Genomic DNA, 18,653 nt, shown 5'->3' on the forward strand with positions numbered 1-18,653 from the left:
TATCTCTAACCAAAAACTAGACATTTTTAGGCATGCTATCTTAGTAGTAGCATAGTTATTAGTCTACCAACATGATATTTCCTGTAACAGACTAAATATCTTTTAAAAAACCTGGTCTGAATATAACTACTTATTATCAGGAACAAAGTGCCAACTTAAAGTCATTTAAAAAAATCATCTTGGCTCTTCCACTCTACTTCACTTTAAGTCTGATTGCTTCTGCAATGTTCTTTTACTACATTTTAAAATAGAAAAATTTATGCAGTATTTGCATTGTGCACCTTTGCAAGCCACAATTATCAGCTTACCTGTCAAGTGGATATCTCTACTTGTTTATAGTATTTTGTTTGGAAATAAATAGCTTCATGGATCTCTATTATTCTCCTAATAATCACAATAATGCCTCATGTAACCTAATAACCATGTTTAATCTGATTGTGGTGGTAGCAAAGCAAAACTGGTCTGTGGCTGAAATACGTGCTGCTTAGCTAGACAAATATTGTTTCCAGGACACAATGTGGTTCCATCTTGAAAATTATATAAACAGGCAGAACATCTTCTTCTTCTGTGATATTTCCAGCAGTTTAGACTCTTCACAGGAAGCAGAACCCCTGATTTAGTTAAATACTTTAGGGCATGTAAACACATCTTATCGGATCACTTTATTTAGCATCCATGTAAACAGTTGGAACCTCTAACAGAATGATATCCCAATGATTCAGTCATGTTGAAGACATATTGTCCATGTCCAATTTTAAAACTGAACAAAAGAACTGAATAGGATGTCTACAGTATGTTTACTTCTTAATTAAACCTCAACTTCAATCGCATTCTTGGCATTGTACACCACAACAGATAAAAAAGAACATCTTGATAAGAATGTAAATAATCCAGTGTGGACCCACTAGTTTGACTGGATACCTTCAGCCAGAGTTTTACATGAGAGAAAACAGACTGTGCTGTTGTGCAGTTTTGAAAAGCTTTTGATTTTTTTCCTTTATATGGTTGTAAAATGACTGTAAACTCACACACGCGCACACACAGTCTGCATGTACTGATGCTGAACTGTTTTTGTCACCCCATATCAACTCTTTGATTTGCTGTGAGGAAATCAAACTGTCACGCCTAACACAGAAGTTCAGCATGAAGTATTCTGGTGTCAAGTTTTACACATTAATTACAAACTGACAACATCTGTGACCCCCTGAGGACCGAGGTGAGAGGGGGTGACACCAAATATCTTTTTGTCCAAAAAAATAAAATAAAACAGTGTGAAGTCCAGTTCAATGCCAGGGTATGTTGCTTCACTAATTCGCCTGGTAAAATATCAAATTGCATCAAAAGTTTTCATCTGAAATGATAGATAGTAATTTAGTGATAGACTGTGCTTATTTCACTTCCTTCTTTATCCTTTTGGAAAAATACTGCAGATTAGTTCCTAGAAGAATTCGACTATCACAGACTATCACAATAAGGCAAATGAAGCCTTTTATGGGAAACTTGCAGCTTGAAGAAAACACACAAAAAGAGCTCCTACCTCGATGGTCTGCGCCGTGATTCCACGCTCTTTGAAGATTTTGTTGAGCCCTGCAAAACACAAAGAGAAACACTTTAGCTTCATCATTGGCCGATGAATATAACCTAATATACTATTTGTCAAACAACATAGCTTGTTTGGAACCACCTCAGCATCACTAATTTTGTTCTCCACCATTTCTAAGAGTTCTTTGTTGGTTTTATGTTACTTTAAGACTTCCGTATAGTATCACAATATCATCAGTGCTTCCAATAGTAGTTTAAGTGTCAAGCCATCCTCTGCTAGTAACACCAGTTCAATCCTGTTAATGTGAAAATATGACAGGTAGCTAACTAAACAAAAGTTATCCACTTCAGTGACTAAGCTCCAATGCTGTGATGAAAAAAATGAATATACCCCTGTAAAGACAAATTCAGATTTGTAATGGGGTCTCTTATATGATATAGTTTAGCACCATGTGAGGGGGTGTCACGTGGCACCCTCATAAAGCAAAGCAGAGGAAGTGTGGCTGAAAGTGATTGACTTTGTTTGGCTCCACTATGCCTCGCCTGCCTCACCTCCCCCTCAAACCAGCTCAAGGAGGGGGGTCAAAGGCCATGTGGACTTGTTCACTCCCCTGTGGTGTTTGGGTCACATGTACACAGGAGGGGGTGGTTATCCATCATCATCTATTAGATCAGATTGGCTGGCTAACCACCATTGTCAAGAGCACCACTGAATTATTTTCAGGTTATCACGTTTTTCCAAGTTTTTCCAAAAAGAACCATTTAAACCATTTTTTTTTATCATGCAATATTTATAATGTGAGTAAAGTGTAAAATTATGACACCAAAAATTTTTAAAGTTTGTCTGGGATTTTCCTCAGACACCATGTATGTGGGGATTCCCTTAAATTGAGTCGATGGCTCCAATCAAGGCAGTGCAACAACTAGCACAAGCAGTACTTCAATAGGGTTTTCCTGGTTTTCCAGGTGCCAAGCATATTCAGATGGGAGGAGAGGCACAAAAAGCTGGCAGCTTCATTCAAATAAGATGGAAGAGGGTTGCTGAGACTGAGCTGAGAACAGATTTCTCCGAACCATCTACTGCCACTTCAGTGACTTTATCAACAAGGCAAGACGAAATAAACATACAGCAACTTCAGACAAAAGAAGGAACATCAGTAAATCTCCTTCACTTCATTAAACACCTGAAGACACCTGAAGGTAGCAGGACACACAAGTTGATGAATCTGCATTCTTGGTGGGGCTACAGGAAAACAATTTTAATTCTTGGTGGGGGTATAGCTCCACTCTAGCACAGCCTATTTTCCGAGGAAACAAAGTTAGTTTGTTGAGTTTGATGCTTTACTTGACCTCATCTTGTTTTGAAATTAGATTGCAGTGATTGGTAAAAAGGGCTCAGTGTCCCTATGGTGACACAAACCTATACAGGAACAAACACAGATACAAACGGTTTTTCTGTATTCTTTCCTTTGCCAGCGAATCCTCTTAATTTAAACAAATTTGATGCACCGTTCCTTCGCTCCATCCTGCAAGTATTCACATGAGTCCGTGGCCCAACTGAAGCAAATCCCCCCCCATTTTCTGCCTGTGCTTTGGCCTAAACGTTTCAGTATGTTGCAAGGGGCTATAAAGTGCAGAGAGTCGCCAGAGGAGGACAGAGATGAATGAGCAAGAAATGGCCCAATAGAGAGGGTTCAGAGACAGACGCAGGGTATGAAGAGGGTTAAGAGTCAACCTAAGAGTTTTTATTGTGCATGGAAAAGAAAAAAGCCCAAAATACTTTAAAACAGACCATTGTGAGATGATCAAACCAACCTCATATTTCAGAATAGCAAGGTGCCTGAGAAATACCGTTTGTGCCACCAGTTCAACCAGCATGTAAACAAACCTCTTAATTACAGATTGGGAGAGAGTTTTGAGGAGATGGTGTTTATATTCTGCTGTGAGGATGGCAGTTAATTCATAGTTTTTGCTTCAAATTAGTCTGAATTTGTGTGCAGAGCATTTTATGAGCCCAAAATGTTTAAGTTAAAGTGCAACCATTTGGTTAAAGTGCCGCAATGAAGCTCCGGCCAGTAATAAGACAAGAACTTTTTCTGTGGTGACACTGATGTTTTTGTCATCGAGAAACGTCATCATGTTCAAGTACCATCTATGAAGGGAGTGTAATGTGCAGCCATAACATCAATGAATAGCTGCAAGATTTGATTTGATTTTAACAATCAAGAAACAAAAGAAATTATGAATCCTCGTGTTCAAATCAGTTTCCCAGTGCAGCATCTCTAAAGCAGACCAATACTGAAGAAAATAGCTCCTGAACATCACACAGTCCAAACCTCAAGACCGGTTTCTCTTCTCTGAAAACTTGTTGGGAAGAAGAGGGAGGGGGGGGGCAAAGTAGCGGGTAAGGAGGAGGAGGTGGGAACTGGAGTGGGGGGTCCAGCGGGCCTGTTTCCAGATGAAAACCATCTGCAGAGGTTGACTTTACAAGCAGGCCATTCAAATTAACCATCTGAGAAAGAGCGAAGGAGAGAGGGAGGGAGGGTGGGAGGAAGGGCGAAAGACGTTGGGGGCTGGTAAAAGTCTACGAAAGCGACGAGAGAAACTGTTCCATAACAAAGAAAAAAAAAACAAGCGATGAAGGAAAGGACAAGCTACAGAACCCATGTGGACTAAATCTATCCAAACATCCATCCGTGCGCCCCTCCATCGCGTCCTACCTTCCTGAAAAGGTAGCCTGTACTCCATCGCCATGCCCCCCTCAGAGAGGAGAGCCGCCTTCTCAAAGACTCTCCTCGATTCATCTCTGGAAAAGATCCCTCTGCCTCTCACTGCTTTCTGTCCGGCAGTGAAGTTTACTCTGTGAAACCTCTCCCTTTTCTCTGACAGTGGAGGAGGAGAAGAAGAAGAAGAGGAAGAAAAAAACAAAAACCAAGGGCTCTATTTTGGGCAGTTGCCTGCAGTGGGCCACTGCCTGCTCCAGCTCAGACCAGACTCCTCACAACGCTCCTTGTCTTGTCCGTCTGTCCGCTCTGTGTTCTTTCTCTCTTTCTTTCCCTCTCTGTCTGTGTACTGGCCACCCTCCCCCTCCCTCTCTGCCTCCCATCATGTTATCTCTCCCCCTCATATTCAACTTTTCCCTCCCTCGCTCCCTCTTTCTCATCTGTGTACGGATCTAAATTGTGACTGCTAACCCTTTCTGGCTCTTTTGGTAAACATGTGGGGTCTGATGCATCATTGTACACACAAACACACACACAGACCTTCAAATCCACTGACTAACTACTCACCACTTTGTCTATGTTAGGTCATGTAAATATTACTTTGTAAAACATGCTTCTGTGTATCCAACTGTGAAAACTCAACTGTGAAAACTTTTGACATTAAGACAGTTGTGTCTTTTGCACTTAAATTGCATTGTGGTAATATTCTCACTTTTCTATAACAGACTATCCACTTTTTAAAGTACAATATGTTGCTCCTTCTCAAAACTGTCTTCTGATTTAACGTCTAATTTTTAGTGTCTAATATAAGAAAACATAAATTAGGAGAAAAAACAGTGAAGAAGCAGAAGAACACCAAGAGAACTGAGGTAGAAACTGATCCAGTGAAGCGAGAGAAGCTCATGTAGTCATAAGACAAATCTTTTTGATGCTCCGAGGCGATGAGGCGCGGCCAAACATCTCCCAGACGTCAGAGCATAACCACACAGCAAATGCCCGTGACCAGACAGTAGCAGCTGCACTCACACACAGATGTACATTCATGCATGTACTCTTAACACAATGCATAGTGTCAGAATTATAATCACTGCATGTTTTAGGCTCTGCCCCTGTAAGTTAAGGTGCAGACCAAATTATGACCTGAGACTCTCTGTTTTGAAGACACTGTGAAAAGCTGGTGCTCTTCTCTATTACACTGCAGGAGAAAACTCAACAATAACATAGGAAATGCCTAAGAAAGTAGCCACACACATGCGCGCGCACACACACACACACACACACACACACACAGAAGACACACTGGTGCATTTGTTTTTATTTTGGTCCTTGTGGAGAAAGTGGGTACTTGGCTTTGGGTGGTAACTCTAATTAAGTTACTTGATCCTTCCTTTCCCAGACAAAATACAACTCACAGGAAGTTATGTCATAGACGAGTAGTGCTAAGTGAGCACAAAGCAAACGTGTACAGTGGTCCCTCGTTTATCGCGGGGGATACGTTCTAAAAATAACCCGCAATAAACGAAATCCACGAAGTAAGTTTTACAATTATTATACATGTTTTAAGGCCGTAAAACCCCTAACCACACACTTCTACCTTTTTACACGCATTTTGTACAGTACTTCCTTAATCAGGACGCAGGGCGGTTCTCCCTTAGCCAATTTAGGACGCAGAACACAATGCGCGCTCATACTGTACAGTACGCAGTAAAAAAAAAGCATGCAAAATTACACTGATAAAAATCCGCGAAACAGCGAGTCCGCGAAAAGTGAACCGCGATATAGCGAGGGACGACTGTACTGTAATTTTTGCACGTGTTGGCCTGACATGCACGCATGGACAAAAGAGATACACTGAAATGATTAACTATTTCATTAGAGTGTTATTAATATTTCTATAACAACCATATGAAGGCTATAGGGTGATGTCATAGAATTATGTCTAATTGGCCATCCGTACCTGTGGTGTAAGGGCTGAAATCCAGTGCATGCTTGGTAGTGCATATTTACTCCCACTTAAAATTTTAGCGCTAAAATCAAAGATAACTTTGAAGTTGTTCATATCTGCCACTGTATCTGTATCATTCTGCACAATAATTTTAGGAATTACATCCATGTCGAACGATTTAGCACCTCATGATTTGCATGCAGGTCCCAAAATTTTGTTCCAGTGCAGAAAGAACCTCCCTATACACAGATGCAATGAGTATTGTATTAACTGTAACTACAATCATTTTGTTTTCTTTTCCTCAGATTTTATTTGCCATACTGTAAACATCATATTCACCTCACCTGCACTATGCTGTAGTTACTATGCACTGCTAATACAGAAAGTAGTGTACACAATCAACCAATATCATCTATCATTGACATTCTTGTTCGCTGTGTATCTTTTGTGTCTATATGACATGGTTTAAGAGTTTCAAGACCTGTTTCCCTTGACCTTTACCCTTCCTGCATGTATGCATGTGTGCAGCTGCAGGAGGCTCAAATAGAAACACTTTGTGTCACGTTACACTGCACTGACAAACCTTCCTGCTTACAAATCAGCAGCTAATCACACACAGTGATGCCATCTGTCTCTGATGACCAGTCAAGGAAAAAGGTCTAGTGGGAACAGAATCAGCTGTTTAGTACAACAGCTTGGCTTGACTCCCAGCACAAAAATCCATAAAGGTCTTCTTCTATCACTGGACTCTGAGTCAGTCATCATCTATACAAAAATATAAAAAGCTGATACTTTGTGTTTGATGTCAACACTGGATATTTGTTTGGATTTGTACCATTTCAATAGGAGTCCAAACTGTACTGAGTACTTCATATGTACACTCAGAGGAGAGATGAAATAATGATTTGTGGACTGTAATGTGTAAAGTATACACCCAAAATTGTTTTGAGGTGTATTTGCTGTCATTCATGCAGCTGAAATATCTCTATCCACTCATTATTAATTCCCTTCTGACTTCAAACACACGATCTGCCTGCCAGTGTCATGGAGGCAGATAAATCGACTGCTTCAGTTCAGTCATTTAAACAAAAGACATGAGTCGACCTGAGAATAAACAATAAAAAAAAATGCAAGTTGAAACTCACCATGGTGTCTACATGTTTGAGAGGGAGGTCACTGCTCGGTGCCTGTTAAGAAAAGACAGAGAAAGAAAAAAGTGAGATCAATACCCACATTTCATACATCAAAAAAGCTCAGCACCATGTTTTATCCTATGTTTTGTCATGTCACATCATCTCCTCACATGCTGTGTCAAAGCGACACTCAGTGCCATTCTTTGCCCTAATGTGGCCTGGAGCAGAGTGGGGCTCCACCTTGAATGTGTGGGACCATCTATAATCCCTCTGTGCAAATATTTACACAAAGAGACAAGTCTACTTCCATTAGCCAAGACCAGAGAGTCCAACTCTCTTTTTCAGTGCCATATACAGCTATGGACAGAGAGACAGAAGGGGAGAGAGACAGAAGAAAAAAGAGAAAGGAGAGTTAAAGAGAAAGACAGCAAGGACAGACTGAGAGAAAGAAACCACAAAAAATTAATCAGAAGAATCATGAGATAGATGGATGGGCTGGTTTGGGGGTACAGAGTGAGAATGATGGAGGAAAAGGGAGAGATTCATGGCAGAGAGAATAAGAAGAAAACATCAGAGCAGTCCATGATGTCATGAACTTGTGTGGGCTTGGCTCGCCGCAGACTACCACACATGCACAGATGTTACTTACTAAATGAAGCATACAAAATTCAGTCCAAGCTGTATTGAAAACATCAGTCATATCTATATGTAGCAGAGAGGAAAGCAGTTGAGGAGTGGCACTTTTTATGGCAAAACCTGTATACAGTGTGAGTGAGCTGCCATAATGTACGTAGAGTTGGACTTCTGACTACTTTGTTGTCAGAGAGATTTGAGTAACTGTCAAAAAAATCTAAATGTTGTGATCTGAATCAGGAAACGTTTTATTTAGGAGCTCTATGGCACAGAGGAATAAGATAGTATATCAGGCATTGATTACACACATGGAGTACATGTTAGTAGGTTCAATTCATTTGATTTGTTGAAAAAACACAAATATAGAATATCACTATACTTTAAAGACCAGAACACCAAAGATTTATGCTGTTAAATATTGGAAAATATCATTTGAACTGAAGCATTTCATAGTGGAAGCCACTTCCATGGTACTGATCACTAGCCAGTCCCACACAGAGAGCTGGGATGCTCTGCTTCTGTAGAAAGCTTCGGTGGAATATAAACAGTAAATGCAAAGGGTAAATTATAGTCTGGCTTTGCAGGCCCCAGAATACAGACTCCAAACGCCCAGAGCAAACCACCAACCAGGAAATCATCCTAACTTTACCCCAAACTCCAGCCTTACCAGTGAAAAACTTATAACAGACAACCAAAAACTAATGAGAATGAATAAAATACCACTATTATGCCAAGGCAACTCAGCCAATCTGCTCGGTCGACTGAGTATGTGTGTGCAGGTGTGTGGTTGTACATCAGACACATGGAAGACAGAGTTACTTCTAGGAATGAAGGAAAAGGAAACACCAGACCATGATGTTTGAGCCTCTAAATGCAGACTGTGGATTTGCACAGAGGCCAAAATTTGCAGCCGCAGGCATTTTCACCCAAATAGACCCTATTGTGTGTGTGTACACCCAGAAAAACATACACAGACACAAACAATTCTCACAGTCATATATTCTAACATGTGCGTTTCCGCTTTGTACAATTGCAGCCAGATGGCTGGAGAGTGTGTGTGCCTGTATCTGTATTGTCGTTGGGACATGGGCGACTAATTCAGAAAGCATGAGAAAGCCTGTGAAGTTGTGTATCAGCAAAATAGTCCACAGAGGGAGTGTTTGCAGTTTCTCTTAGCCCTCTTCAAAGGAAACATTTGAAGGGGAACTGTGGTGCTAAAGCTAGAAATGGTATCAAAGAATTTTTATTTCATCATGACAATTATTGCAAGCCATGCACAATAAATCTCTATTTAATAACAAACTCAAAGCCAGGACTGGGTCTTGGCTTCACAGGCTGTATATTTCATAGGCTCCAATGATTAAATGGTTTAAAATGAAACAATAGAGAACCATCCACTTGAACTCAGAAATTGCTGTGTCACGGTGAAGTTCGGATTTAGGGTCAAATCCTCGGATGGATGTTGGCTATGTGTGTGAGAAAGTCTGATATCCAAAACTTGACAGCGTCAGACACCACTGCATTTACAAGCTGCAAAATCAAACCCCTGAAAACACACATTTACGTCATACTTTCTCAACATATACTATAAAACTAAAAACTTCTGTGGCAAGGTAAGCCAAGGAAATCACAAGAATCCAAAAAAGAAGAAGGCATAGTATTTTTTTGGCTGAGTTGCTACATCCAATATTTAAACTCCTCTGTCATAGTATAAACTCTAACCGTCCACAAAGAGCAATGATTTGCAGACAGTTATTGGACAAGAATCAATTCTACACATGCGTCTCTTAAATAAACTGTCTGAACTTATTGTCTGTTAGTAACACTAACACAGAGCTTGACTTCCCTCTTCAATAAGTCATTATTAAATTATGAAATGAAACACAATGCAAGGAGGAAATAACAACTCTGTACAGCGAAAATAGAAAGAAGTCTAGACAGCCATGTTAGTCATTGGGACACCTGCTACAGTGGGTCAACAACTAGCCCACCCAAGTATATCACCAAGCTTCATCTATTTCTTGAAGATGTGAATGAATTTCATGTAACACAATCTGATGAGACAGGGCCTTAGGGTTTTGGATTAATTGCATCAGAATCGTGAATCATAAGAGAACATCATAGAGAAAATATATATGCAGAATTATGCAGTCTGATGTCACAATGACACTGCAAATTTCAGTTTCTGTCACAATGACACTGCAAATTTCAGTTTCTGTCTAACAGTTGGACATCAATATGTGGGGTTAAACTGTGGAATAATTTAGACATTGAACTTAAACAGAGTACTAATATTCTTCAGTTCAAGACGATATACCAAAACAATATTTTCCTGAGGTATAAGAATGAGGAAGGACAGTGATGTTTATTTTTGGTTTTCAGACACAATGTTACTGTTGAACACACATTTAGGATGATGATCACAAATATGTATGGTTCACTTGGGTATGTAGATTAGGTATGTATGCATGTATGTATGTATGCATGTATGTATGCATGTATGTACGGGTAGGAATATGTGAAAATTATATATAGAAATTATATATATGTATATAGACATTTATATACAGAAGATATATATAAAGACTGTCTATAAATTATAATATATCGGTAATAGTACTACTAATAATATAATAAGCAGAGGAGAAAGGGTAGGAATATATGTGTACACTTCTTCCTACTCCATTTTGAACATGTATGATTTAATTTGCACTGGTTAAGAGAAATTAACAATTGAGTTGCTGCATACAGGTTTGACCTGTTTTCATTTTCATCCTCTTTTTTTCTCATTGTATATTTCTTTTCCTTTCTTTATTTTTATCTTATTTTTATTTATTGTTTATTTTTTGTTGGCTTTTACATGTTCAAAATAAAAATTCTCAATCTGAGATCACGTCACCTGAATGAACTTGAACTTCACATAACCACAGAAACAGGTGGGGACCCTACATTCCCAATGCACCAAGTATACACTTCCGATCATGCTTTATTTACTGTTTTTGTGGATACTAATTCTATCAATTTAAAAAGGGAGGAAAAAACATTATCCAGTGCAGTTACTGAGACTTTCTGACTCCTTCGCTCAAAGCCATGCCATCACCTTGAGCCAAGTCAGCTGAGCATCATATTGCATTTGTTCTCGTGAGGAGCTAAATACAGGCTGTTGATCTCCAATGTGGTAGCAAAATAGCAACAGATGTAATAATAGACAAAGGTAATCATTTTTTGCTAAAAGTTCAAGTTCAGCATTTCCTGTTTGGTAACTCAGAATGACTACATCTGGGAGGTGGAAGTGTTGTGGGAACATCCTAAAACTTGTCAAAACTTGGTTCTTCTTTTTGTAGCCTTTGTCATCAATTGGGGCATTCTTGATGAAACTAATTGTACAGATTTGGGGGGATGGTGACAGGTTACAAACAAACACTTTAGCCATATTCAAGTGTTTTTATTTTTCATTGATTATTATATTAATGTCTAAAAAGTAGGCTATTGAGGTTGTCACCAAAATAAAAGGTAGGCTCCACAATGTCAGATTTTTGGATATTACAACACCTTGGACCTTTTACCTCCCCTGCATCCACCATAGAGACTCTGTTTTGCCCAGGTTTGCTAGATAGTCATAGCAGTAATACTGTAGGAACATACCTAGAAAGCTAGATAGCTACAATTATTATTTTGGCTTTTTTTTAAATTATTATTAAGTTAGCTTCCTTTAGCCCGTTAGCCAGTGCTCTACAGCCTCGGCCCATGGGTTATAAACAACTGACCTAAGCAACATTATTTGACAATGAATATGAATGCACTAATAATCCCTCAACGCATAAGGAAACTGTATGTGTACAACGGCAAGTGCAGTAGGTTAGTTTCAGTCTTTGCCTGTTTTCGCTTCCTTTCTTTACAACTTATCGCTCATGTTTTTTTGCCCCACTGGACTTAGTGATGTAACCAGTGCTCCCAGATCTAAGCGATTAAGTTGTTGAGTGCAATGTTATAAATACTTTTATTACACAGTTAAAGTGGTAATAAAGTGGAATTTCCTTTTATTACCCGATTAGGCTGAACATCTCTTACAGAATACAACTCACAACCTATTCACAGACAAGCACTAATTACCTGCAACAGGACTGAGTTTAGGAGTCTTCTGCTTTGTTAATTATGTTCAAGTGTCCTTATAAAAACTGCAATGTGAAAACACACAGATGATGAGATACCATGGGCACAGCCATGTATCCATCTCTTATAAGTATAGCCTCAGTGTTACTTTCACTCACAACTCTTTATCTCTGTCAACACTGTACCATGTGCTTTCTTTCACATGAGCACAGTGGCTCCTTTGACCAATTTACCAAATTATAGCCCACTCCTTTAGGAAAGCAGAGGTAGCAAGCATCGCTGGGAGTTTCCCCCCTTGAGTGGCGGAGATAAACGTAGCCTAAAGCAGAGCCTCTGGGGAAATGACCCAGGGCTAAATATACAGCTGTACATCTTTTAAGCTCAAGACTCAGCCCCTTTTAGGTCAGCCCACGGAGCCAGCTCAGCGTGGACAGCAGCAGAGTGGTTAAAATCAGTGCTTTGGGTGTGTGAGTGTGGGTGTCAGACGAGGAGAGAAAGAAATAAAGAGTATCACTCCGTGAGAGGAAACAGACAACACTGATTGTGAGTGTTGGACTGATTCAGTGTTTATGTTCAGTCAGTGAACCGAGCAGGCAATAACTGATTCTGTATGCGTGTGTGAAACTGAAAGAAAACATTTTTTCCTGTAACACCTAAATTATCACTCATAGTTATACTGCATGTGTACATGATTCTGTGTGTGTGAGCTGTTGGATGTGTGTTCACGTGTTAGCCCCTGGCAGAGTGAGAGTAGAGTCACCAACCACACATGGGAAGCTCTGCTGTTGTTTATAGTGTGTACCCTTGTGTTTATATGTATGTGTTTGTCAGACCAAGGGTGTGTACCGAGTGCCACTCATACTTTCCTGTCCTCTGCACATCCCCTCTTTTTCCTCCTTCTCTTCCCCCAGACAGCCTTGTACATTTTTAGGGCAACCGCTTTTTTTTGGAAAATTCAAAAACACACTCCACCTGAGCTGCGCACCAGCTCTACTCGTATGTTTACACTGCTTGTTGGACAATCGCCCAAACTAAGAACTCAGTGGCCTCAGACATGTCTCGATGTGCTTATTTTCGACTAAGCTGCTGGAATGAGGAGACTTTAATTTAACTTTGATAAGAAAATTATGCATTTGTCACTGGTAACAAAATGAACAGATGAAAAGTAAATGTGCAATTGAGAACCATGTTACACTAAATTATTGTTAGATTAGCCTAATTTGGAGAGAATAAAACACATGCCAGAAAAAAGGGAGATGTGTTTTCTCATGTGCAGTAGGCAACTGATTCATGCCCCAGTGAATATTCTCAAAACAATGTAATCTGAGGAAGGAAATTAAAAAAAAAAAACAGTGATTGTTCTTCTGAGAGGTCATTTATGATGAACTATGGATCACTCTCAAATTTAATTACATTTGCAAAGAAATTCTGATCTTTTATTAATTCACTGGAAGCAAGGCGTGCAACTAAGACAGACAGATGGGACCCTGGACACCTGTAGAGACTATGAGCTGAGGACATGAACAACAGCACCTTCTAGTGGGAGAAAACACAAACCACACTCCCACACCAGCTGACATACAGTAATGAATGTTTACCTGATGCCTTTTGTCAATTTAAAATGTATTGATTCATTTGAAATATAAGGTGCTGAAAAGAGCGACATGTATTTTGTCACTCTGCGAAGGTAAAAAAAATCTAAACGATGATCATTCTTTTAGTGATGAAGCATCTTGAATTTCCCTGCTTTCAGGAAGCGGGTAAAAACTGTGAATGTGTTTGTTTGCTTTCAAAGTAAAAGCACAGCTGTTTGGCAGGAGCCTTAACAAATGTTTTCCTCACTAGCAGCTGCCTAAAAAGGCAATCCTGCTTCACTGGTACTGAAGCCACCCCAGAGCCAGTTCCAAAAACTTAAAAATTAGAGGACAAATGGAGCATTTTCTATGACTGGCAAAAACTGTTTTCAGTGTAAATCATCCAAGCATCTGATAATGATATCTACATTTAATGTATATATCTAATAATGATATATACATTTAACATGGTAAATATATACAAAACGACATGGAAATAATCAAACTGACGTTCAACACTATTATACTTGAAGATTTTATGTTTTTGTTGTTTATTACAAATTGAAATTCGGACGACTAAATTCAGCAAAATCAATATGAAAAATATAGCCATATTCAAAACAATACAGTACTTTGAAAAGCACATGCCCCAGCCCTACTACTTCATCAGTCTTAAGCACACACAAACACACACACACCCAGCTGTTCCTCTCTCAAGCTCTGTCGTGCTTCATCTGCAGCTTTCACACAGCCATGTCCCAGAAATGTAAACATGGTGCTGAGAAAGGAGGGGCTGTATAGGCCGGTCTATATTCAGGGTTAGGGTTCAAGTTGGGGTGTGTATGCTTATTCTTGTCCCCCCCACTTTGGGTAGGGGGTGGGCTTCTAAAATGCCAGTGATCCCTCAGGACCAGAGGAGAAGAAAGTGGACAGTCCTCGCTGTGGGAAAAAATCCCGAGCTGTCTGTGACCCTAAACCACCTCTGACTTCTCTTGTGTTTCTCACCCCTCCTGTCCTTGCTCCTACTGATATGGACCCGACCGCTCACTCTGTTATGTAACCAAAAGCTGTTTCCAACATGTGAGAGAGGAGGGAGTCTCTGAAGGCATCTGCCAAGTATTTTTACTCCTTGAGGGTGTGTGTGGGTGTGTGTGTGTGTGTAGAGGGTCTACTCAGACACACCCACCTATTAAACAAATCACCTTTTGTCCTCCACTCTTAATATATAAACTCTGCATATGTCCCAATATGGTAATAACAAAGAAACATCTAACATAACCTAAAGAAAAAGTGAAAAACAATTGTGCAAACCTCATCTAGTCTGCTGTACTTCATCACTACAACATTGTTTTCATTGTTTTCATCTTTGGTTCATGGATGTGAAATATGACATGTTCTGTACATTATGCAGTCATTTATTAATCATAATAATAGATGAATACTAGTATGTATGGAATGTAAGTAAAATATAAAATAGGTTGTATGTCTGACTTACAAGATGTCATTATAAAAAATGATACATTTTGTAACACATGACATGCGGCATGCAGATTTTACTGCTTGTTTTGTTTTGTTTTCAGAACGAGACTGTGTGAAGCGATCCATCATGACACACAATTTTAAAATTATTCAGCCAAATGCAACAAAACAGGTTTTCTTCTGCAAACATTCTGCAGCTGTCTACATCTGTACTAACCAAACCTTAAGGTTGTTGTGTGGCTGCCTTAGATACAGAGGTATTTTGAATGAAATGCTAATGTCAAAGTAATGTGAATAATTTTGCAGTTATTTGGTCAGGAATCCATTCAAACTATCGACCAATTTAAAGATTTGGTCTCATGATGGTACATTAAGGCCAACATCATTACAAAATATCCTAAAAAGAACATAAACATGTCTACCAGATTTCATAATAATAACAATCCATCCAATAGTTCCTGAGATGTTACACTCAAAATCACAAATGTCTAATTTGTGATGACACTAGAGGAAGGTCAAGGGATCACCAAAGTTATTAGGATTGCTCGTCTCGTCACTGTAAATGTCTGTCCTAAATTTCATGGCAATCCATCAAACAGCTGATGAGATATTTAAATCTGGACCAAAGGGATTGACCTACCAACCAACACTGCCATTCCTAAAACCATGACATCTGATTACCCAAGTCTGGAGAGCCTGACACAACTAACCAGGCTGAGGGTGACCACAGTCTGAACTGATGTTTCTTCATTCTGTACTTTTAACACTGGAGAGGGTAAATTACAGTTTAGTGTGCAGACTAGTCCATTATGATAATAGGTCATAGTGAATGGGAACGGAACTGTTGTGAAATGCAAAACCTAACTTGGGAGGTTGGGGAGGGTGCTTCCTAAAACTGCAGTTTACAAGCCACTGTTTGTAATTAAGCAATGCAAACTGACAGGCCCAGATATTTTTAACTATATAAATTACAAGTAGTAAACGTAACACCTAAGACATGGACTAAAAATGCACAAACTTGAAGTTTAAAAAGAAACACATTTGTTTCTAATGTGCAGCTTTTTTTGTTGTTTTTTTTTGCATCAGCAATCATCACCAAATTTCCTACTTTTAGGGTGATTGTGTGATAAAAGCCCAAGCTGAAGTGGATGCCTGTAGGGAATCCAGTTTTTCATAGAGCACCTGTAGGTCTTATGCCATATATACAAACACATGCTAGATTAACACGTAGTACACATACACTAACACATGACACTCTCTGTTTATTATTAAACATGTATTTTATGGTCTAGTTTCTCCATTCTTAGGAAACTGGGATCATACTGTATATCGTTACAGGATGCCTGGTTGGTGCTTCTATACACTGCGTAATACAGGACACATCAGGGAAATATGTGTGGTTCTAAACACAGCACTAATTGGACCACATCTAGACCATCTTTGCCCTGCAGTTACTCATTACTCAGCAATGTCCTGGCCCTGTTCCCCCACTACACAAGACTTATAAAAAAAAAAAGAAGATGGATGACGTAGGTGTTATTGGTTTATGGTTTTCTGACTGTGTGTGCATATCTGTGCTTGTGAGTGCATGCTTTCTTTATGTGTACTGTATTTCTGGGGGGCATCTGTTCAGATGTGCAGTCTACCACACCGGAATCTGTAATATCTCTCTCCCTCTCACTCCCATCTCTTCATCCAGGCTTTGTGTTTGTGCAAAATAAAACCGATTCCAGGCAAAGCTTGCTCAACATGAGGGCACATCTGAGGAATGTGCCCAGCATGCTTTACAGCAGTGCATGTCCAAGTGCGGGGGTCTGGTTGGGGGTAATCACTTCTGTCATCATCATTGATGGGATCTTCCAAACACAAATCATCAGTTACAAAAAAAAAGGCTGTCAGTTGGCGTCCCCTTCCCGCAGTGGCCCGTTCATTCATTCCAAATACACTCTGTAGGCTAACTAGTGGGTTACTATATTTAAATCTGGTCTAAGAGGCCCGTAGTTTCATAATTATACAAATTTTTTTGAGCGTGCTGGTGCACTTCAACTTCTAGTGTTTTGTTTCTGTCAATTACCAAAGCTGTGGCTCCACATAAGTACATCCAACAAAAATCAAAATGATTAGTTTACTTTCCTTATATCCATTCAGTTCAGATCTGTAGATCTCTTGACACAATTCCATAAAGTTCATGCAGACAGCTTGTACTCATCATGATAGGTCATATATAGTTTAAGCAGTTTTAAGACATGACTGACTGTTAGGTGCTCCAGGTGCTATGACAGTCTTCAAATGGACAATAAGTCCTTAAAGAGCACAGAAAAAAATAATTTTGAACACCTACAAATCCATATGAACTTGGAAATATTTCTTTACTTTGGAAGATGGCTTGATATGATGGCTCCCAGCAGCTACCAAATGGAGCTTGTGTTGAGGCTGTTTTTGTCTGCCATTGTTTGCAGGGGCAAGAACGAACTTTCTATTGCAACATTAAAACGAGTACTGCCATTTTAAGATTGCAGTCCTGTAACACTGCTGGACTCTCAATGGATATAATCCATACAGCAGAACTATAGCAGATTTAGTCATTTTTTTCCACACATTCTTCTGTTTCAAAACATTTCCTAAAAAAAAGTAAAAAAAACCCACACAACTCCTACTACCTAAAGTCCCACAGCTCCCACAAAATGGTCCCTGTGACAAGATTGTTTAGTTAACAGTGTTTGATTCTCTCAAAGCCAAAAAGATGTTTAGCTGTTTATAGTCAGATCACCTTGGAGACGGGTCAATGGGGAACTGTACGGCAGTGGACAGAGAATGACTTCATGCACGTTTTACTTGAATGTTGCAATCATTCGCTTCAGGCTGCAACTGGAATAATCTTGCAAACCTCATCTTAAATCAGTTGTGATAGCTTGTGAACCCTCACGACAAGGTGACAAAAAATGTCTTATAATGTGTGAGTGCAGTTTTTTTTGAGATTTTGGAAGTCTTCTTAAATCCTCTCATTTGAAACAAGTCACTTATTTTGACAAAATCTAACTTTTGAATTTTTTAATTTAACTTTTGTTTAGCTAAGTAATTCAGAAAAATGTCAGGCAGCCGGTGATGTTCTGCTGAGAAACAGCTGCTTATATCAGAAATATCAGATTTCCATTCCATTCAGAATGGAGCATTATCATCCGGTAATGAAGTTGTATATTTTGTAGCTCGTCCTATCTCAGTGGAATGTCTAGATTCTTTGTCTTTCCAACATTTCTTTCTCCGAGTTAATATATGGTCGATATTGCAATCAGTCTGCACCTGAGTGGGGCAGTAAATCATGTTGGTCTCTGGCAGGGTGCAAAGGAATTCACCAAACAAGGGGCTGAGAGCTCTCATATGCATACACACACACACACATGCACACGCACACACCTCAGGCTTGAGCATTGCTGCTGGGAATGCTCGCAGGCATGCACGCTTGCACGTCCACACACATACACAAACAGCATCATTCACTTCCTGTCAGTCA

The 18,653-nt window shown here is 39.5% G+C and overlaps 1 protein-coding gene across 4 annotated transcripts in view; it reads right to left on the minus strand.

Annotated features, from left to right (window-relative positions):
* tns1b (tensin 1b) overlaps window positions 1–18,653 on the minus strand; it is a 160,411-nt gene that overhangs the window by 48,776 nt on the left and 92,982 nt on the right. For 3 of the 4 annotated variants that reach the window (XM_027277342.1, XM_027277366.1, XM_027277396.1), the window contains 2 exons: window positions 7,356–7,397; window positions 1,538–1,587 (listed from right to left, as the gene is read on the minus strand). In XM_027277342.1, coding sequence (XP_027133143.1) covers window positions 1,538–1,587; window positions 7,356–7,397 — 92 coding nt within the window. Of the gene's footprint in view, window positions 1–1,537; window positions 1,588–4,262; window positions 4,581–7,355; window positions 7,398–18,653 lie in introns of those variants that run through there. The other variant, XM_027277426.1, reaches the window with a different exon arrangement.

The sequence above is a fragment of the Larimichthys crocea genome, chromosome I (genome assembly GCF_000972845.2).
Source record: "Larimichthys crocea isolate SSNF chromosome I, L_crocea_2.0, whole genome shotgun sequence".
Taxonomy (NCBI): domain Eukaryota; kingdom Metazoa; phylum Chordata; class Actinopteri; family Sciaenidae; genus Larimichthys; species Larimichthys crocea.